The 23,331-nt window shown below is 49.4% G+C and overlaps 1 protein-coding gene across 1 annotated transcript in view; it reads right to left on the bottom strand.

Moving 5' to 3' along the window:
* LOC143986866 (uncharacterized) overlaps positions 1-23,331 on the bottom strand; it is a 273,378-nt gene that overhangs the window by 42,589 nt on the left and 207,458 nt on the right. The window contains 5 exon segments of the mRNA XM_077485272.1: positions 831-935; positions 937-2,741; positions 5,205-5,346; positions 5,473-5,679; positions 5,759-5,986. Coding sequence (XP_077341398.1) covers positions 831-935; positions 937-2,741; positions 5,205-5,346; positions 5,473-5,679; positions 5,759-5,986 — 2,487 coding nt within the window.

The following is a 23,331-nucleotide window of genomic DNA, read 5'->3' as shown; positions in this document are numbered from 1 at the left end:
GGTTAACCACTAGGTGGCACTGTAGAGGTTAAGTGTGTCCTAGGGAGTGATTCTAACTGTGTGGGGGCGTGGCTATGTGTGACATATCACCGATCACCACTCCCGATTACAGGGAGCGGTGATCAGTGACAGTGTCACTAGACAGAACGGGGAGATACTTGTTTACATTAGCATATCCCCGTTCTTCCTCTCCGCGAGAGCTCGCAGCGAGAGCTACTCACGGAGCTCGCAGCAGAGGCGCGCACGTTCAAAGGCACGTACAGGTACGCCCATTTGCGCACCGGTGCCATTCTGTCGACGTTTATCTACTATATGCGGCAGTCGGAACCGGTTAATTAACTTGTGTTAATATTCTTCAATGTCTACTGTAGTCATAAGTGCATGAGTAAGAGCTCAGCTATTTGTATGAAATCATGCCTGATAAATTTCTCTATATGGAGCCAATGAACATAGGAAATCACACATTTTTCAAAAACACACCTCTACTAAAGTTAACAGTACAAAATGTACTCAGCCAATGAAAGGTAATGACTCCATTTTTATTTTTCTACTGCTATCAATGGCCAACACGGTACAACACTTCATCCATGTCTTTGGTGATCTCTGATCTCCTTATCAACTGTTTCTTACATGATGAAGATCAGTCATGGAGTATATCTGAGGTGTATATCAGGGTGTGCTTCTTCCCCACATGAGAGCTGTGATGTCCAGCAACATTCATATAGAAGACATTTCCCGCACTCAAGGCACTAATACACCTCGAGGGTTGTGTGGGATCCCCGATGTACAGGAAGACAGGACTTCAGCGAGGAACAATTCCCTCACTCAGGACAGGAATACGGCTTCTCCCCCGTGTGAGATCTCTGATGTTTGTAAAGATTCGACTTATCTGAAAAACATTTCCCGCACTCAGGACAGGAAAGTGGCTTCTCCCCCCGTGTGAGATCTCTGATGTGTGTAAAGATGGGACTTCCATGAAAAACATTTCCCGCACTCAGGACAGTAATACGGGTTGTCACCCATGTGAGATCTCTGATGTGAGATAAGATACGATTTTTGTACAAAGCATTTTCCACACTCAAAACAGGAATATGGCTTCTCACTCGTGTGCAGTCTCTGATGTCTGTAAAGACAGGACTTCTGTGAAAAACATTTCCCGCACTCATGACAGGAATACGGCTTCTCGCTTGTGTGAGACTTTTGATGTCTGACAAGTTGCGATTTTTTTACAAAACATTTTTTACACTCAGAACAGGAATAGGGCTTCTCATCTGTGTGCAAACTCTGATGGTCACAAAGCTTGGTCTTTTCTGCAAAACATTTTCCGCACTCAGTACAGGAAAATGGCTTCTCCCCGGTGTGAGACCGTTGATGTCTTTGCATATTGGACATCCTTGAAAAAGCTTTCCCACACTCATGGCAGGAATACGGCTTTTCACCCAAATGCAATCTCTGATGTAAATAAAGACTGGACTTCTGTGAAAAACATTTCCCACACTCAGAACAGGAATATGGCTTCTCACCTGTATGCGATCTACCGTGTCTGTAAAGACTGGTTTTTGATAAAAAACATTTCCCGCACTCAGGACAGGAATATGGCTTTACCCCCGTGTGAGACATTTGATGTGTGACCAGTTTTGTTTGTGTTACAAAACATTTTCCACATTCAGAACATAAATATGGCTTATCTCCTGTGTGTAATCGCTGATGTAGGGAAAGATTGGACTTCTGTGAAAAGCATTTTCCGCACTCAGGACAGGAATATTGCTTTTCCCCTGTATGGGTCCTTTTATGTATGACTAGTTCTGATTTTTGTACAAAACATTTCCCGCACTCAGGACAGGAATATGGCTTTTCACCTGTGTGCAATCTCTGATGATCATATAGATTGGAGGTCTGTGAAAAACATTTCCCGCACTCATGACATGGAAATGGCTTCTCCCCTGTGTGAGATCTCTGATGTTTGACGAGGTCCGATTTTTGCAAAAAGCATTTCCTGCATTCAGAACAGGAATACGGCTTTTCCCCAGTGTGAGAAGTTTGATGTCTGATAAGTTGCGATTTCTTTACAAAACATTTTTTACACTCAGAACAGGAATACGGCTTCTCACCTGTGTGCAGTCTCTGATGCTCACTAAATCTGGTCTTATCTGAGAAACATTTTCCACACTCAGGACAATAAAATGGCTTCTCTCCAGAGTGGGATCTCTGATGTCTATAAAGATTGGATGACTGTGAAAAGCATTGCCCGCACTCAGGGCAGGAATGTGGCTTCTCACCTGTATGCAATCTCTGATGTGTATACAGACTAGACTTCTGTGAAAAACATTTCCCGCACTCAGAACAGGAATATAGTTTTTCATCCGTATGCAAACGCTGATGTCTGCGAAGACTGGATTTCAACAAAAAGCATTTCCCGCACTCGGGACAAGAATACTCCTTCTCACCCGTATGAGACTTTTTATGTGCATTAAATCTTGATTTAAAACGGAAAGACTTCCCGCACTCAGTACATGAAAAGCTCTTCTCCGTTGGAAGGACGGCCCCGTCCCTCACAGTCTGAGGTTCCTCAGGATAAGAGGAATACGATGGTCCATCTACACTGTGTGGTGCCGGATGGACATTTGAGGTAGTCGGGTTTTCTCCTGGACTATACTGTGTGATGTCCTCATCTTCTACTTTACAGTCTGGAGACAAAGTGAGACAATCCTCTGAGGTTTTCCTCATCTCCCGTCCATCTACTAAAATAGAAATACAAAGATTATTACTAGACATGAGCTGATTGGTTCCCCTAAACCAGGACTCCGCCCCCATCAGGCAGCTTTGTCTCTGAGGATCTTACAATTCCCCCCTCAAGGTAACTAGTAAATGGGTCCTCTGATCTCCTACCAGATCATTTCTTTATTCATGGACCTTAGTCAGAGAGTGAGGAAACAACGAGAACTGTCTTTTATAGGAGTGACAGTGATGAGGGGATTATAGGACGAGTGTCCCCTCCCCCTCTATCACTCATTGCCATCTTCCCAACACAAGAAGTCCTGCACTTCCTTATTTAGTCCATGATTTAGTCATGAATAACAGCGGGGCTGAGCCCCACCAGAGGTCAGAGAGTGAGGATGGGGGGAGAACAACCAAGATGAAGACTGGACTCCTCCCCCTCATGAAATCGCTTTCTATTTAAAATATCCAAGTTTGAGGACATTACCACATTATTATTGTAGCACCCTCCTAGTATCGGGTGCTGGGATGTAAATAGTTAGGTTAGTGTCATTTGCTCCTCCACCTGACGGTGGAGCTAGAGGCAAAGTTATGTTAGCATTCTGCCTAACAGAGTGCTACAATTTACTAGTCAGGAGTGCTTATGATGTTCTGGTGCTGCTAAGTTTGGCTGGGCTCCTCCTGCCTTCTGGAAACGAATGGAGCTTTCCATAACATAGGTTTGAGCTAGGCACATGGGCAGCATGAATATGTATGCAGCTCTGGCCAATTGCAGGGGAGGGGGAGCCCCTGAGCATGCTGGGGTTGGCATATATATTCTGGGAACATATGTGGCCTGGGTCCTTCTGATAGTGGATTGCACCAGCCGAGGGTGGGGCAGGTTTGCCTCCACTGGCACCTGGTGCCAGGTGGCCTCAGGTAAGCGACCTGAGGGCCTGAAACTGGAATAGAAGAGTGGCCCTGGTTCGTCTAAGCTGACCGAAGGGGAGTTCGCTGAGAATCTGTCTGGTATCACTAGATACCAGTCTAGACATCGGTCAGGTCTTAGGGACAAGTGCTGTTAGGGCCCCCTTTTCTGTTCTCTAGTCAGCTAAGAGCCCAGCTAAAAAAAGATCACTAGCGAGTGTTCTGAAGAGCTCCCTCTACCTGCAAGGGACTTTGCTCAAGTTTCTTTACTGCTAAATCAGTAGAAGTCGGCCATCTGCTCCCAGCAAAGGACTTCACCTCATGCTCCATCTTAGAACAGCTAGAGTCCTCAAGTTGTGCATAGTTTTGTTTCAGAGTATCCTACTGCAAACCCCTTACCCTATCCAAGTTCCTCTAAAATAAAACTTCAAAACACCACCCCTCGACTGGTCTTTGATTCTAATAGCTGAAGTGTGTGTGCACCTGGCTGTGGAAATACCTTGTGCCTGGCTGTCAGTACAGAAGTGAGAAATATCTGGGCAATACTTGAACAGCTCCTACGGGTGTAGCGCTACATTATTAACATGTAAAAGTCTGTGCTCCAATCAAATCATCAGGTATAAAATGTCCAGCTGGTAGAAAATGGGTGTGTGCAACAAAAGAGAATGCATATTATATATATATATATATATATATATTTCTCTCTCTCGATATACATATAATCTTTATCTATCTATATTATATATATATATATATATATATATATATATATATATATATATATAGTATATAATAAAGGGGTCAGGAGTAGGTAATGTACAATATAAATGATATAGCGTAAGGGTCAGGACAACGTAATATGCAATATAAATTATATAGTGTAAAGGTCAGGATATTGGAATTTGGTAAGTATTGGAAGTCAGGATTATGTAATGTACATCAGATTTTATAACAGCAGAGAGGGCGATATAATATCAGAATGATGTCATGTTCAATATAGAGTATATAGTGCAGGGGTTAGGATAACGTAATATGTAATATAAATTCTATAGTGTAAGGGTCAGGATATTGTTATTCAGTAATCAGTGGAAACTTAAATGTTTACTTGAGATAAGTTTCAGAGATCCCACACCGCTGCCTCCCATCTCCTGAGACTGCACTCAGTGACTTGGGCCTGAGATTATACAGACATATCCCTCCACCCGGCACAGCCAGCAGTCAAAGTATGTAACCCTGGGAGAATTGTTCTGTCAGACATCTTGCCATACCCAGGTATGAGGAAGAAGACCCAAAGCACATGTCCGAGGTGTCCAGGTCGATTAACGGCTATGTCGAAAAAATCTACATTGTGCTGCCAGTTGAACCCCAGAATCTCCATAAATCCAGTCTAGATACATAAATTGTGTCGGCAGCACAGAGAAGGAAGATTATCCGAGAGAAATCCAGGAATACAGGACGGGGAACACAGCTCAGGAAAGTGACCAGGGGATTACAGGCTGATATCACCCAGTCCTTGCCCTACTCTGGACCAATCAGTGAGCAGTATGGGTGGAGGAATGTATTTAGTGTTAATGACCCACCTGTGCTGATCTCTGTAGGAGTGTCCTCCTCTATAAATGTCCCCGTTATTCCATCCTCCTCCATAGACTGCTGATCATCCCTCACATACCTCTCTTCTTCTTCTGCTTTAACCTCAAATTCTATATCGATTGGATCTCCTCTCTAAATCAAGAAAATTTGAGTTAATATCATCTATAAAATATAAGAGTTAATATTGTGCCATTACATAAAAAAAAAAAAAAATACACACGTTGCCTCCATGAGTTCTAGATGATCCATTCCACTAACCTTGTAACAGTGGGGGATGGTGTGATCTTCCTGTGTAGAATCCCGGGAATACAGAGGACGGGGACATCTCTCTGGTGGGTTCCTGGTATTAGGTGGCTCCATCACATCCTTGTGTCCTTCTGAAAACTCCTCCATCACTCCATACTCCTCATCCTCCTCTTTATACTCTTCTTTAGGATCAATATTATCATCCCTGAGGATTCCACTCTGAATATATAATAAAACATTCATTGTAACAAACATGCTGTGTATAAATCAGAACTACCAATAATTGTCCATCATCTACCTGATGATGGTGGGGGATGGTGTGACCTTCCTGTGTCGAATCCCGGGAATACAGAGGACGGGGACATCTCTCTGGTGGGTTTCTGTAGCTGGATGACTCCACCATGGTGTCCTGGTACAGATCTTTGTGTCTTTTTAGAAACTCTGACTTCTCCATCACCCCATCCTCATCATCCTCCTCTTTTACCTCTTCTTTAACCTGAATTTTAGAATCTCTCGAGTTTCCACTCTGAATAAATAATAAAAATGACATCAAAGGTAACAATGCAGATAATGTACAGATCCTAATGATACTATCAGTGATTGTTCCTCATCTACCTGATGATGGTGGGGGATTGTGTGATCTTCCTGTGTGGAATCCCGGGAATACAGAGGATGAGGACATCTCTCTGGTGGGTTCCCATTACTGGATCCATCTGTAGGAAACACACACACTGACTGAATACATTGTTTCTATGTGTTTATCAGATGATGGGGGATCTAGGTGGAGCCTCCGTACTGCTCTCTCCTTTACAATAAAGTCTCCTCTTACCCGGTGATGTGAGGGGCGGCTGATTGTCCATCATGACGTCCTTGTAGAGATCCTTGTGTCCTTCTAAATACTCCCACTCCTCCATGGAGAAATAGACAGTGACATCCTGACACCTTATAGGAACCTGACACACACAATGATACAGTCACCATCCAGACACATCCCTTGTCTGTTACTGGATAATGTCCCAGAATTCCCAGAATCCTCCTCACCTCTCCTCCATCATCTCTCTGGTGACTTCTAGAATCTTCTTTGTATTTCTCTATTCTATCAGGGAGGGAGGTGGAGGCAATGTGATGGTCATATGATCTCCAGACTTCACAGGAGGAAAACTCTACAGTTGAACACAAATAGTAAAATCAAATGATATTCCCAGAATCCTCCTCACATCCTCCCCAGTCAGGTCGGCATCTTATTAATAGAGATAAGAGTGATGTCATGTGACCTCCCAGAGTCCTCCTCACCTCTCTATTTTGGACTGTGTTTTTATTAAAGCTCCACTATAGGCTGGAGAATAATTTGCCTCCATAGGGCCCCCCACTATGTAGGGTAAAAGCTTGTTGCAAGCATTCTTACATCATTATTTACAATTACAACACAGGACCAACAGTCCTGCTTTTCAGGTTAGAATGCCAAGAGTCCATCCAAATTCCAAGTGCATTGGAAAAAAAAAAAAGATAATAACTTTTGGAGGAGGAGCTGTGGGGTCAGTGTGATGTCATAGGACTCTCTGACTCTGGTTGGAGGGACATTGGGAGGAGGAGCAGTGAGGAGCGCTCTGAGGTTTCTGTACACACAGAATCATTTCTCCCGGGTGCGTCCCACCTCTCATAAACTGAAAGATGAATTTTGTCTTTGGGCTTTGCCAGGACACGTCATATTCCTGTGATCTCCGTCTACTCCGGACACTTTACTGATCACATTTTAGGATGAATATCTGAGACTGGGATCATTTGATTTCTGAACATTTACTACAAATGATATTTTTTCCCTCTTTCCTCCTATTTGAATCTTATAAAATAATAAAAAATATTCAAACCCCCCTAAATAAACCCTCCCATTCCCCACCAATAATAAAAGAGTAAAATTGATTAGTATAGACTGATGAGGTGGTAAGTAGGGCTGCCACCTGTCCAGGATTCATGCAGACAGCCTAGTTTTTTTTAAAAGCCCACCCTAAACCTAGGCATATTATGAAAGGGTGCCCAGAACTCCTGGTCCTCCCAGGCAGTAGAATGGTGTTTGATAACTCAAAGTAAACCACTTAATAAAAGTGCAGGGGGGCACTGTTAAGGTCTGTGTGTGTGTGTGTATGAAGCACTCCAGCCCCCTCGCCTCCCCCTCAGTCCTAGCTGTGACTCGTTGCCTATGCCCACCCGCTTTCCCCCTCCACACTGCAGCACCATTGCACATGAGCGAAATCGCCGCCGCACAGAGTCCAGGATAGCACCACTCACACGCCAGCTGACTGACACCATGCTGTGCCTACACTGGGGGCCTAAGGGGTGCCAGGCCTCGGCTATGGGGGAAGGATGACATGGTTGGGAAGGGGGTGCTTGTAGAAGGCGGCTAACCCTGCTAATTTAGCTTGGGGCCTGGAAACAGCACCTGTGTAATGTCATGTATGTGGGCTGTGTACAGAGAGAGCCACCTGAATTATCTATCGCGTAGGGCTGGTTCTCTGGTGTCATCGGCCCAGGCAATGACTGGGGGGGCAGACTGACCTTGCGGAGGCCTTACTTGGGGGCAGAATGACCTGAGAGGTCATCCTGAGGGACAGAATGGCCTGAGGGGGCATACTGGGTGGCAGACTGACCAGGGGGGTCATATGGGGGGGCAGCCTGAGGGTTGTACTGGGGGCAGACTGACCTGGGGGGTCATACTTTGGGGGCAGACTAACCTGGGGGTTATACTGGGGCGGGCAGACTGACTGTTCCGGGGGGGGGGGGGGGTCGTATTGGGGGTAGACTGACCTGGGGGTTGTATTGGGGGAGCAGACTGACTGTTCCAGGGGGGTCGTATTGGGGGTAGACTGACCTGGGGGCTCATACTGGGGAGCAGACTGACCCAGGGAGTCATATGGGAGGGGCAGACTGACCTGGGGGGGTCATACAGGGGGAAGACTGACTACCTAGGGGGGAATGGGGGGGGCAGACTGACCTGGGGGGTCATACTGGGCGGCAGACTGACCTAGTGGGGTCAGACTGGGCAGCAGACTGACCTAGGGGGGGTCATACTGGGCGGCAGACTGACCTAGGGGGGGTCATACTGGGCGGCAGACTGACCTAGGGGGGGGTCATACTGGGCGGCAGACTGACCTAGGGGGGGTCATACTGGGCGGCAGACTGACCTAGGGGGGTCATACTGGGCGGCAGACTGACCTGGGGGGGTCATACTGGGCAGCAGACTGACCTAGGGGGGGTCATACTGGGCGGCAGACTGACCTAGGGGGGGTCAAGCTGGGCGGCAGACTGACCTGGGGGGGGGGGTCATACTGGGCGGCAGACTGACCTAGGGGGGGTCATACTGGGCGGCAGACTGACCTGGGGGGGGGGGTCATACTGGGCGACAGACTGACCTGGGGGGGGGGGGGGTCATACTGGGCGGCAGACTGACCTAGGGGGGGGGGGTCATACTGGGCGGCAGACTGACCTAGGGGGGGGGGGTCATACTGGGCGGCAGACTGACCTAGGGGGGGTCATACTGGGCCGCAGACTGACCTAGGGGGGGTCATACTGGGCGGCAGACTGACCTGGGGGGGTCATACTGGGCGGCAGACTGACCTGGGGGGGTCATACTGGGCGGCAGACTGACCTGGGGGGGGTCATACTGGGCGGCAGACTGACCTGGGGGGGTCATACTGGGCGGCAGACTGACCTGGGGGGGTCAAACTGGGCGGCAGACTGACCTGGGGGGGTCATACTGGGCGGCAGACTGACCAAGGGGATTCATACGGGGGGGCAGATTGACCAAGGGGAGTCATATTGGGGGGGGGGGGCAGATTGACCAAGGGAAGTCATACTGGGGGGGGGGGGCAGATTGACCAAGGGGAGTCATACTGGGGGGGGGGGCAGATTGACCAAGGGGAGTCATACTGGGGGGGCAGATTGACCAAGGGGAGTCATACTGGGGGGGGGCAGATTGACCAAGGGGAGTCATACTGGGGGGGGGCAGATTGACCAAGGGGAGTCATACTGGGGGGGGGGCAGATTGACCAAGGGGAGTCATACTGGGGGAGGGGGCAGACTGACCAAGGGGAGTCATACTGGGGGAGGGGGCAGACTGACCAAGGGGAGTCATACTGGGGGAGGGGGCAGACTGACCAAGGGGAGTCATACTGGGGGAGGGGGCAGACTGACCAAGGGGAGTCATACTGGGGGAGGGGGCAGACTGACCAAGGGGAGTCATACTGGGGGGGGCAGACTGACCAAGGGGAGTCATACTGGGGGGGGGGCAGACTGACCAAGGGGAGTCATACTGGGGGGGGGGGGGGGCAGACTGACCAAGGGGAGTCATACTGGGGGGGCAGACTGACCAAGGGAAGTCATACTGGGGGGGGCAGACTGACCAAGGGGGGGGCGGGGGGCAGACTGGCCAAGGGGGGTCATACGGGGGGGCAGACTGACCAAGGGGGGTCATATGGGGGGGCAGACTGACCAAGGGGAGTCATACTGGGGGGGGGCAGACTGACCAAGGGGAGTCATACTGGGGGGGCAGACTGACCAAGGGGAGTCATACTGGGGGGGGCAGACTGACCAAGGGGAGTCATACTGGGGGGGGCAGACTGACCAAGGGGAGTCATACTGGGGGGGTCATACTGGGGAGGGGGGCAGACTGACCAAGGGGGGTCATACTGGGGAGGGGGGCAGACTGACCAAGGGGGGTCATACTGGGGAGGGGGGCAGACAGACCAAGGGGGGTCATACTGGGGAGGGGGGCAGACAGACCAAGGGGGGTCATACTGGGGAGGGGGGCAGACAGACCAAGGGGGGTCATACTGGCGAGGGGGCAGACTGACCAAGGGGGGTCATACTGGGGGGGGGCAGACTGACCAAGGGGAGTCATACTGGGGGGGCAGACTGACCAAGGGGAGTCATACGGGGGGGGCAGACTGACCAAGGGGAGTCATACGGGGGGGGGGGGGCAGACTGACCAAGGGGAGTCATACGGGGGGGCAGACTGACCAAGGGGAGTCATACTGGGGGGGGGGCAGACTGACCAGGGGGGATCATACTGGGGAGGGGGGGGGGCAGACTATCCGCACCTCATTATTACTCTCCTTGGGGCATCCAAAGGTGTTCCAGGTCTTTTACAACCCTATAGTGCAGTGATGGTGAACCTTGGCACCCCTGATGTTTTGGAACTACATTTCCAATGATGCTCCACTACACTGCAGAGTGTCAGGGCATCCTGGGAAATGTAGTTCCAAAACATCTGGGGTGCCGAGGTTCACCATCACTGCTATAGTGTATACTTAAAAAAAAAAAAAAATTGTCATGCGCCGATAAACTATTTGAGTTTTGCTTGAAGAAAAGTTGACAACCCAAGCGAGAAGGTCATTGGTGGGAAAGGTGACAAATCTCCAAAATGTTCCGGCCCCGTAAGTGGGGGAAATGTTCTGCCCCTGAAGGGGTTAATCTAGGTTCCCACACTATATATGTGTGTATCATCATCTGCTGGAGATAAAAGACATCACAGTGACTATGGAGGAAGAGGACGGACATGACGGGGGAGTTACTGGGTGTAAATAGAAAATAAGATCTTATTACCTCCTCTACTGCCACTTCCAGCAATGTCTCCTCTCTACTTCCTCCCAACTCACCTCTCACCAGGATCTTCTTATTTATAACTGACATCACTTCCTGTCTGTCTTCCATAGAGACTTCCTGTCTGGGTAGAAGTGAGATTACCATCTTGTGGAGATCAGAGGCACTGCAGCCCTGAGAAACATCTCATAGAGTGAACACGGCCATGTGCTGTATGCACTGTATATTAACCACATGCTGACCAGGCCATAGCCAAAAGACGGCTGCAGCGCGGTTGGATTATTCTGGGAGGGCGTCCATGGACGTCCTCCCAGAATGTTGCTCTCAACGCGCTCCCTGAGGCACGCTCCCAGAAATATCCCTGACCGCATCATGAAGACCCGGCACATTATGGATCATGGTAAATGGCCGCTGGTAGCGGGCGTTTACCACGGGATTGCTCCGTCAAATGACGGAAAGATCACTTGTAAACAAACCAGCGTCATGACACCAGTTCCTCCCTTCACTCTGTGTACCGATCTGTTCAGTACGAGGGGAGAGATCGTTTGAAGCAGCGCTGTGGGCTGGATTTGTAGTGCCCACAGCACTGCTCAGTGCCCATACTCTGCGGTACTCTACCAATACTCTGCAGTACTCTGCCCATACTCTGCAGTACTCTGCCAATACTCTGCAGTACTCTGCCCATACTCTGCAGTACTCTGCCCATACTCTGCAGTACTCTGCCCATACTCTGCAATAATCTGCAAGGCTCGCCAATACTCCACCAATGCTCACCAATACTCACCAATACTCGCCAATACTCGCCAATACTCACCAATACTCGCCAATACTCGCTAATACTCTGCCAATACTCATCAAAACTCTGCCAATACTCTGCAATAAATTTTTAACAAACAAAGAATTAATTTTTTTTTTTTTACCGAATTTTAAGTCTTTTTTGATTTATAGAGCCAAAAACTAAAAAACCCAGCGGTGATTAAATACCACCAAAAGAAAGCTCTATTTGTGTGGAAAAAAAGGACAAAAATGTCATATGGGTACAGTGTTGCATGACTGAGTAATTGTCATTCAAATTGTGAGAGCACTGAAAGCTGAAAATTGGTCTGGTCAGGAAGGGGATTTAAGTGCCCAGTGGTCAAGTGGTTAAAGTGGTTGTAAACTCTGGTAAAAAAAAAAAAAAAAAAACCCTGCAGGTAAGCACAGATATGTTCTCCAAACATAAAATGAAAATGAATAGTGCTCTCAGTTTAAAATGTTTATTTTAAGAGATAAAAAATATAAAAGATACACTCAAATTAAAAGGTGTACAAAACCTGTGCACAAGGATAAAAACAAGTCCACATAGGTTGGACTTGATGGACTTGTGTCTTTTTTCAACCTCACCTACTATGTAACTCACCCAGAGCCTTCCTCAGAGCTTGGTGGGGATAACAAATTATGAACAGAAAGCACTACTAGTTTTAATTTTACCTTTAGAGAATATATTTGTGTCCATCTGTGGGGTGGAGGAGAAGGAGTGGTGCTATTGCAGCCATCCTTTAACTACTCCCGGACTGCCCCATAGCAGATTTACTGCTACAGGATGGCCATGCTTACCCCCATCCCCCTCTTCACTAACCTGCCCCCATTCACCACCTTGTCCCCCTCTTCCCATCCCCAACCCATGAGTGGTAAATATGTAGTTAGAAAGTAGAGTAAATTGCAGACTTGTAGATATGATCTTCTGCCAGCAAGTTGGGGCTCTTCGAGGTTGAAGAGAGCTGGTGAATGATAGTCAGGTTTGCAGACAGATCAAAGAAGTGACAAGGCAGTTTTTCTTAACTGGCTTGGATATATATACATACATAAATACATACGGGGGCTGGACAAAAATTTGCAAACAAAAGGTAAAAGAACAAAATGCTTATCTAACATGATATTGGACGACCTTTGGCATCCAAAACAGCCTGAATTCTCCTGGGAATAGACACATATAAGTCTTGGATGGTGGATAATGGAATCTGATCCCACTTTTCATGCAGAAATCCTTCCAGGTCTCGCAGAGGTACCGCGGGCAGAGGAACGAGCCCGAACCTTCTTCTCTAAAATTGACCATAGTTGCTCTATAATATTGAGGTCCAGCGCCTGCTGCTCCCAGGGAAGGTGCGAGACTTCATCTGCATCCTTCGTCAAACCACGATTTGACAACACCAGCAGTGTGAACCGGAGCATTGGAGGTCTTTGTAAATGGCGCTGTCTTCGGGAAACAATGTCTGCATTAAGGATGAGCGAACACCCCCCCGGTTCGGTTCGCACCAGAACCTGCGAACAGACCTAAACTTCGTGTGAACTTTAGAAGCCTATTAAAGTCTATGGGACTCGAACGTTCAAAATCTAAAGTGCTAATTTTAAAGGCTAATATGCAAGTTACTGTCCTAAAAAGTGTTTGGGGGCCTGGGTCCTGCCTCAGGGGACATGGATCAATGCAAAAAAAGTTTTGAAAACTGCCGTTTTTTCAGGAGCAGTGATTTTAATAATGATTAAAGTGAAACAATAAAAGTGTAATATTCATTTAAATTTCGTACCTGGGGGTGTCTATAGTATGCCTGTGAAGGGGCGCATGTTTCCCGTGCTTAGAACTGTCCCTGCACAAAGTGTCATTTCTGCAGAAAAAAAAGTCATTTAAAATCACTCGCAGCTATAATGAATTGTCGGCTCCCGTAATACAGAGAACACTCATTGAAAGTCATTGATAAAAAAAAAAAGCGTGGGGTTCCCCCAAATTCAATTACCAGGCCCTTCAGGTCTGGTATGGATATTAAGGGGAACCCTGCATCAAATAAAAAAAAAATTGACGTGGGGTCCCCCTAAAAATCCATACCAGACCCTTTATCCGAGCACACAATCTGGCAGGCCGCAGGAAAATAGGGGGGGGCGAGAGAGCGCTGCCCCTCCTGAACCGTACCAGGCCACATGCCCTCAACATTGGGAGGATGCTTTGGGGTCCCCCCCAAAGCACCATGTCCCCATGTTGATGGGGACAAGGGCCTCATCCCCACAACCCTGGCCGGTGGTTGTGGGGGTCTGTGGGCAGGGGGTTTATAATAATCTGGAAGCCCCCTTTAACAAGGGGATCCCCAGATCCCGCCCCCCCCTGTTTGAAATGGTAAGGGGGTACTTTCCTACCATTTCACAAAGAAAGTGAAAAAAATTGTTAAATAAGACAAACACACTTTTGAAAAATTCCTTTATTAAAAATAAAAAAAATAAAAAAAAGATTCCAGCGGTGGTAATTCACTCTTGCTATCCAGCGACGGATGATCATCTCTCCGGGGTCCAGCGATGGCTGATCTGATCCAACGACGGGTGATCTCTCAGTCCAGCGCAGTCCATCCATGCATCCTCTGTCTCCACTGACAGAGACACTGTGGGATCCCGGCAGCCTGAGGGCGGGGCCACCCGTCACCTGACACCCGCCCCCGCTCTGACTCTAGTGGGGAAGCCAGGCTTCCCCAATGACGTATGGGTGACCCCGCCCTCCCTCTGATGTAACGCAGGTTTCCATTACATCAGAGGGGGGCACGGGTTACCCATACGTCATTGAGGAAGCCCGGCTTCCCCCACTAGGGGGGCGGGGTTAGGTGACGGGTGGCCCCGCCCTCCTCATATAAGAAACATCAGGCCACAGGGATCCCGCAGTGTCTCCGACCGTGGAGACAGAGGATGCATGGATGGACTGCGCTGAACTGAGAGATCACCCATCGCTGGATCAGATCAGCCATCACTTGACCCCGGAGAGATGATCATCCATCGCTGGATAGCAAGAGTGGCTTACCACCGCTGGAATCTTTTTTAATTTTTTTTATTTTTAATAAAGGAATTTTTCAAAAGTGTGTTTGTCTTATTTAACAATTTTTTACACTTTCTTTGTGAAATGGTAGGGGTACTTTTGTACCCCCCTTACCATTTCAAACAGGGGGGCCGGGATCTGGGGGTCCCCTTGTTAAAGGGGGCTTCCAGATTCTGATAAGCCCCCCCGCCCGCAGACCCCCACAACCACCGGCCAGGGTTGTGGGGATGAGGCCCTTGTCCCCATCAACATAGGGACATGGTGCTTTGGGGGGGACCCCAAAGCATCCTCCCAATGTTGAGGGCATGTGGCCTGGTACGGTTCAGGAGGGGGGGCGCTCTCTCGTTCCCCCCCCTCTTTCCAGGTTGTGCTCGGATAAAGGTTCTGGTATGGATTTTTAGGGGGACCCCCACGTCAATTTTTTTTTATTTGACACCGGGTTCCCCTTAATATCCATAGCAGACCTGAAGGGTCTGGTATGGATATTTAGGGGGAACCCCACGTGATTTTTATTTTATTTTATGCGGGGTTCCCCTTAATATCCATACCAGACCTGAAGGGCCTGGTAATTGAATTTGGGGGAACCCCACGGTTTTTTTTTTTTGAATTTTTTATCAATGACTTTCAATGAGTGTTCTCTGTATTACAGGAGCCGACAATTCATTATAGCCGCAATTGATTTTAAATGACTTTTTTTTCTGCAGAAATTACACTTTGTGCAGGGACAGTTCTAAGCACGGGAAACATGCGCCCCTTCACAGGCATACTATAGACACCCCCCAGGTAGGAAATTTAAAGGAATATGACACTTTTATCATTTCACTTTAATCATTATTAAAATCACTGGTCCCGAAAAAACGGCCGTTTTTAAAACTTTTTTTTGCATTCATCCACGTACCCTGGGGCAGGACCCAGGTCCCCAAACACTTTTTAGGACAGTAACTTGCATATTAGCCTTTAAAATTAGCACTTTAGATTTCTCCCATAGACTTGTACAGGGTGTTCCGCGGCTTCTCGAATTTGCCGCGAATACCCCAAATTGTTCACTGTTCGCCGAACAGGCAATGTTTGAGTCGAACATGAGTTTGACTCAAACTCGAAGCTCATCCCTAGTCTGCATCATGGGGTGCACATGGTTGGCCAATAGCTGACAGTGACTCTACCTTTTAAGGTGATGATGGGGCTTGCAGAATTCCAAGATATGGCTGCCCATACCATAATTGCTGCAGCCACCATCCTTTACTGTTGGCACAAGACAGTCTTGGTCGTAATCTTTGGACAGTGTTTGCCAAACGTTAACATGTCCGGTGGTTGGGAACAGTGTGCAGCTTGGTTCATCGGACCATATTACAGCTTTCCATTGATCAGGATTTGTGTCGGGGTCTGTGGGCAGGGAGCTTATCGGAATCTGGAAGCCCCCTTTAGGGTGGGGGCCCCCAGATCCCGGCCCCCACCCTATGTGAATAAGTATGGGGTACACTATACCCCTGCCGATTCACCTAAAAAAAAGTGTCAAAAATAAAACACATTACACAGGTTTTTAAAGTAATTTATTAAGGCAGCTCCGTCGTCTCTTCTAATCTCTTCTCCCCTCTCTGGCTCTTCTGTGTCCTCCGCTGATGTCTTCTACCTTTTCCGGTTCTTCTCCCCTCTACAGTTCTTCTCAGCTCTTTGTCCAGTTCTTCTCCCTCTGTCCGCTGTCTTCTGCCGGGTCTCGTTCGCCATCTTCTCACTCTTTTACTCGCTCTTTTGCCCGGTCTTCTCCACTATCTTCTCCCTCTGTTCTTCTTCTGATGTTGACTCAACGCTCTCTGCTGCTCTAATGCTGGGTGCGTGGTGTGCCACTACTTATATTGGCATGGGTTGGGGTCACCGTGTGATGTCATCCATAGGACCCATCTCTTATGACGTCACCGCCTGGTGCATGATGGGCGGTGTCGTCATAATAGGCATGACTCTGGTGACCCCGCCCCATACCAATATAAGTAGCGGCACACTGCGCACCCAGTATTAGAGCGGCGAATCAACATTGCAAGAAGAACAGTGTTAGGTACCTGGTGATGAGCCTGACTTAGTAGGAGAAAACCTCTCTTACGACTGGAGTGGAGACAGTGGTTCCATGAGCACAGCGGGGTAGGAGTGTCTGAGCAGGTTGCAGCTGCTGACGTGAAGCAGGGTGATGATCCTCAGGACAGTTGGAACTGCAGGAGAAGGCAGAGATGACAGCGGATCAGCAATCTGGATGGAACAAAGCACACTCAGAGCAAGCAAAGAGTAGTCAGGCAGGCCGGGTCACAAAACGGGTAGGCAGTCAGGCAGATTCATGAGGCTGGAGCAAAGTCAAATAGCAGGCAAGGTTTGGCAGCAGAAATCAAACAAAGTCCATAAACAGAGTCAGGCAAGCCGGGATCGGGATTGGAGAGGTCAGAGAGGTCAAAAAGGAGCAGGGTCAGATGTACACAGGATCAGGCAGACAAGAATCAGGCTTTTTGGGTACAGAGCTGCCGACGAACAGCCCCGCATAAGTGCAGATGAGATCCCTAAATAGGGCCACTGGTGCGAAACAGCACTAACACGCACGCGTGTGCACGCGTTGTGTGCGCACCCGTCGCGCACGCACCGGCGCACACACACATGCCGATGCTCGGTTTGCCCAGCGTATGTGCGCACGCATATTTGCACATCCAGTGCTGGTAAATCCCTGACAAACATAGGGAGAAAACAGTGGAGAGGGCTAGAAGACATCAGCGGAGAAGACCCAGAGAGGGGAGAAGAACCAGCAGAGGCAGAAGACATCAGCGGAGGAGGCAGAGGAGCCGGAGAGGGAATAAGTCCGAAGAGACCCTAGAACTGCCTTAATAAATTACTTTAAAAACATGTGTTATGTGTTTTATTTTTTACACTTTTTTAAGTGAATGGGTAGGGGTACAATGTACCCCATACTCATTCACATAGGGTGGGGGGGCCATGATCTGGGGGCTTCCAGATTCCGATAAGCCCCCCGTCCGCAGACCCCGACAAACAACAGCCAGGGTTGTCGGGAAGAGGCCCTTCTCCTCATCAACATGGGGACAAGGTGCTTTAGGGCCCCCCTGCCCCAAAGCCCCCACCCTCATCTTAAGGGCATGTGGTCTGGTACGGCTCAGGAGGGGGTCACTCGCTCGTCCCCACCCCCTTTCCTGACCTGCCAGGCTGTGTGCTCGGATATGGGTCTGGTATGGATTTTGGGGCGGACCCCAAGCCGTTTTTTCTGCATGGGGTTCCCCTTAAAATCCATACCAGACCGAAGGGCTTGGGATGCTCTTGGAGGGGGAACCCATGCCAGGCTTTTTTAACATTTTGCATGGAGTTCCCCCTAAAGATTCATACCAGACACAGTACCTGGTATTGTCGGGGATCAAAGTCGGATCCCTGTTCATTGAAGTCGGACGCATGTTGGACTTCAAGTCGCAGGGCAAAGTCGGATCCAAAGTGGTACGACCGTCATGTTGTACCAGTGTGAACCCAGCCTTATACCCCTCAGCCAGAGAAGCAGTGATCACGCTGCTGGCTGTTGAGGTGCTGACAAACATGATGGGCGATGATGAGCAGAACTGTGAGTCTCTGACCCATAGAGAGCAGCTGTGAACAATCAACGTGGCGAGTCAGCGTGGTGATCGGCAGTGAAGCTGTGCAGATGCGTACACTGCTGCATCCTCTCTAATGTCTCCGGGCCAATAGAGTGATCCCGCCAGATCCAGTCATATATACAGGATTCCCCATAATCCCTTTTTGATTCAACTCTTCTGGGATTCGTAGTCCGGAAGGGGCTCTAGAATACAGAGATGGTTGGCAGCAGGACTACAGATTCCAAGATCCTCTGGTCTCTGACAGGAAAAACAGTTCCTCCTCTATAGACAGGAAATGATGTAACGGCCCAGATACCGGGCATTGGGAGGAAACCTAATAGTCTGCGGTTCAGTTTGGAAATGTCCCTTCCAGGGCAGGCCCAAGACATTGTGCTACCTGGGTCCAATAATAAAATAAAAATAAAACCCACCAAAAGGCCCCCATATCCATTATAATCTATGATAATTAAAACTAAAATGTAATTTATCAGGAAGTCAGATTTACATGCAACAGGGTAGTATATGGACAGGCTAGGGTAGTATAGGGGGAGGCTAGGGTAGTATATTAAGAGTCTAGAGTAGTATATGGGCAAGCTAGGGTAGTATATGGACAAGCTAGGGCAGCATAGGGGCAGGCTGGGGTAGTATATAGATAGGCTAGGGTAGTATAGGGGCAGGCTAGGGTAGTATATAGATGGGCTAGGGTAGTATATGGACAAGCTAGGGTAGTATAGGGACAGGCTAGGGTAGTATATGGACAGGCTAGGGTAGTATCTGGACAAGCTAGGGTAGTATATGTACATGCTAGGGTGGTATTGGGGCAGGCTAGGGTAGTATGTAGACAGGCTAGGGTAGTATATTAACAGGCTAGGGTAGTATGTGGACAAGCTAGGGCAGGCTAGGGCAGTATATTGACAGGCTAGGGTAGTATATGGACAAGCTAGGGTAGTATAGGGGCAGGTTAGAGTAGTATAGGGGCAGGCTAGGGTAGTATATGGACAGGCTAGGGTAGTGTATAGACAGGCTAGGGTAGTATATGGACAGGCTAGGGTAGTATAGGGGCATGCTAGGGTATTATATTAACAGGCAAGGGTAGTATATGGACAAGCTAGGGCAATGCATAGGCAGGCTAGGGTAGTATAGGGGCAGGCTAGGGTAATATATGGACAGTCTAGGGTAGTATATGGACAGGCTCGGGTAGTATATGGACAAGCTAGGGTAGTATATGGACAGGATAGGGTAGTATAGGGGCAGGCTAGGGTAGTATATAGATAGGCTAGGGTAGTACATGGACAGGCTAGGGTAGTATATGGACAGTCTAGGATAGTATATAGACAGGCTAGGGTAGTTTAGGGGCAGGCTAGATTAGTATAGGGGCAGGCTAGAGTAGTATAAGGGCAGGCGGAGTGGCCCGGGGCTGTTGTCATCATGACAAACACAAAATTGCTGGAAAAAAATCTTGGTCGTCAATTTGCTGGGTAAGTAGAAGAGAAGGAGAGGCAGCTGTGGTTCAGTTTGCTGCCCTTCTCAAAGGGCTGGCTACAGTCACATCTAGCTACACCTGGCCACAATTGTCACAACAGGATGAGATTCTTATACTTTTATATTATTGTGATCATTACCATTTTCTATTTGTCCTTTTTATTTTGTTCTGTTAGTATATAATTCGCTTCTGTGTTGATTTTCCACATCATTCTTTTCAGCATTGTGGAAAGCGGTATGAGCTTTTATCTTACCCTCTCTTTGTTAAGACTTTACATTATCCCACAGCACATTACTCTGCACTGTGAGATGTGGTGGAAAAAAAAGTCCATATGAAAAGCCACACATCTTTGCAAATCCCAGGTAAGAAAGTGTAACAGCCTCAGCCCGGGGTCCAGCCAGGCCATGCGGAGTGAAATGCGTTGGGGGCATGGCCTGGCTGGAGCTCAAGCTGAGGCTGTTACTCTTACCTGGGGTTTGCAGAGATGTGCGGCTCATATGGACATGTTCTTACCTGTAGATTGCTGTCTGGGGAGGAGACGAGTTTCATCCTGGCCTGCGCTCACAGTGGTCGGCTTTATTGATTGGGGTCCCCAATTTCAGATACCTATGTGATGATTTTTTGGTGACTGGTCTAAAAGACCCTGCATGTCTTCTCTAGGATCCACTGAAGCCAGGTATCCCCTGAGGGGGTCTATCAGTGGGGGGGAGTGGTGGTAATTGGGAGGGTTGGAGGTCTGGCGGTGGAGGGAGAGGGTAGTATTTGGGGGGTTGGGGCCGATCAGCGGGGGTAGGGAAGTTATTTGGGGGGGTCTGTCTGCGGTGGGAGGTGTGGGATTTGGGGGGTTCGTTAGCGGAGGGAGGGGTGGTATTTTTTTGTGGGGGGTTGGGGGTCTGTCAATGGGATGGAGGGGGTGGTATTTGGGGGGGTTTGGGTCTGTCAGTGGGGGGAGGGATTGTATTTGGTAGGGTTGGGGACCTGTCAGTGGGGGTAGGGGAGGTATTTGGGGGTCTGTCTGTGGCAGGAGGGGGTGGTATTTGGGGGGTTTGGGGGATCAGTCAGTGGAGGAGAGGGTGATATTTGGGGTGGTTGGGGATCAGTCAGTGGAGCGAGGGGGTGGCATTTTTTTGGGGGGGTGGGGGGTCTGTCATTGGAAAGGGTGGTATTTGGGGGGTTTAGCATCTGTCAGTGAGGGGAGGGTGGTATTTGGGGGGTTGGGGGCCTGTCAGTGGGGGTAGGGGAAGTATTTGGGGGTTTAGGGGTCTGTCTGTGGTGTGAGGGGGTGATATTTTAAGGATCTGTCAGTGAGGGGAGGGTGGTATTTGGGGCGGGTTGAGTCCTGTCAGTGGGGGTAGGGGAGGTATTTGGGGGGTTTAGGGGTCTTTCAGTAGAGGGAGTGGGTGGTTTTTGGGGTTGTTGGGGGTCTGGCAGTGGGGAGAGGGGGTGGTATTTGGAAAGTTTGGAGGTCTATCAGTGGGAAGAGGGGGTAGTATTGGGGGGGGGGGTGTTGGAGACCGGTCAGTGGGAGGAGGGGAGGTATTTGGGGGTCTGTCTGTGGCGGGGGTGGTATTTGGGGGTCTGTCAATGGAGGGAGCGGGTGGTATTTGGGAGGTTTGGGATCTGTCAGTGGGGGAAGGGGGTGGTATTTTTGGGGGGTTAGGGGTCTGTCAGTGGATGGAGGGGGTGGAATTTGGAGGGGTTGAGGGTCTGTCATTGAGGGGAGGGGGTGGTTAGGGGTCTGTCAGTGGCTGGAGAGGGTGGTATTTAGGGTATTGGGGGTCTGTCAGTGTGAGGAGGGGGTGGTATATGGGGGGTTGGGGTTCTGTCAGTGGGGGGAGGGGTGGTATTTTTTGGGGGGTTGGGGTCTGTCAGTGTCAGGAGGGGATGGTATTTGGAGGAGTTGAGGGTCTGTCGGTGAGGGGAGGGGTGGTATTTAGGGTGGTTTGGGGTCTGTCAGTGGGGGGAGGGGTGGTATTTAGGGGTTTGGGGTCAGTTGCTGGAGGGGGTGGTATTTAGGGGTTTGGGGCCTGTCAGTAGAGGGAGGGGGTGGTATTTGTAGGGATTGAGGGTCTGTCAGTGAGGGAAGGGAGTGGTATTTCGGGTGGTTTGGGGTCTGTCAGTGGCTGGGAGCGGGTGGTATTTGGGAGGTTTGGGATCTGTCAGTGGGGGAAGGGGGTGGTATTTTTGGGGGGTTAGGGGTCTGTCAGTGGATGGAGGGGGTGGAATTTGGAGGGGTTGAGGGTCTGTCAGTGAGGGGAAGGGGTGGTTAGAGGTCTGTCAGTGGCTGGAGGGGGTGGTATTTAGGGGGTTGGGGGTCTGTCAGTGGTGAGGAGAGGGTGGTATTTGGGGGGTTGGGGATCTTTCAGTGTGAGGTGGGAGAGGTATTTAGGGGAATGGGGGTCTGTCAGTGGGGGGAGGGGGTATTTAGGGGAGTTGGGGGTCAGTGTGAGGAGGGGGTGGTATATGGGGGGTTGGGGTTCTTTCAGTGGGGGAGGGATGGTATTTTTGGGGGGGTTGGGGTCTGTCAGTGTCGGGAGGGGATGGTATTTGGAGGAGTTGAGGGTCTGTCGGTGAGGGGAGGGGTGGTATTTGGGGTGGTTTGGGGTCTGTCAGTGGGGGGAGGGGTGGTATTTAGGGGTTTGGGGTCAGTTGCTGGAGGGGGTGGTATTTAAGAGTTTGGGGTCTGTCAGTAGAGGGAGGGGGTGGTATTTGTAGGGATTGAGGGTCTGTCAGTGAGGGAAGGGAGTGGTATTTCGGGTGGTTTGGAGTCTGTCAGTGGCTGGGAGCGGGTGGTATTTGGGAGGTTTGGGATCTGTCAGTGGGGGAAGGGGGTGGTATTTTTGGGGGGTTAGGGGTCTGTCAGTGGATGGAGGGGGTGGAATTTGGAGTGGTTGAGGGTCTGTCAGTGAGGGGAGGGGGTGGTTAGGGGTCTGTCAGTGGCTGGAGGGGGTGGCGTTTAGGAGGTTGGGGGTCTTTCGGGGGGGAGGGGGTGGTATTTGGGGGTCTGTTAGTGGCTTGAGGGGGTGGTATTTAGGGGAGTTGGGGATCTGTCAGTGTGAGGAGGGGGTGGTATATGGGGGGGGGGGGGGTGTCTGTCGGAAGTAGTAGAGTTCCCACCTCATCCATTTAAACCTGAACACCTTTGAATTACACAGGTTCTGAGGCAAATTTAATGCAGATAAGGCACCAAGTGGATTTATTTACCACCTTAATCAGCCACAGAACCTGTGTAATTAATATGAGTTCGGTCTTAAAGGGATGAGGTGGCAACCCTATTTGGGGAGGGTGTGGATCAGTAGTTGGGGGAGTAGGGGAGGGGTTGGTAGTTGGTTGGGTGGGGATGTATCGGTGGGGAG

Source organism: Lithobates pipiens, unplaced genomic scaffold (assembly GCF_037356315.1).
Source record: "Lithobates pipiens isolate NorthernLeopardFrog02 unplaced genomic scaffold, aLitPip1_a1.2 Scaffold_18, whole genome shotgun sequence".
Lineage (NCBI taxonomy): Eukaryota > Metazoa > Chordata > Amphibia > Anura > Ranidae > Lithobates > Lithobates pipiens.
This window is presented reverse-complemented; position numbering and strand designations above follow the sequence as displayed.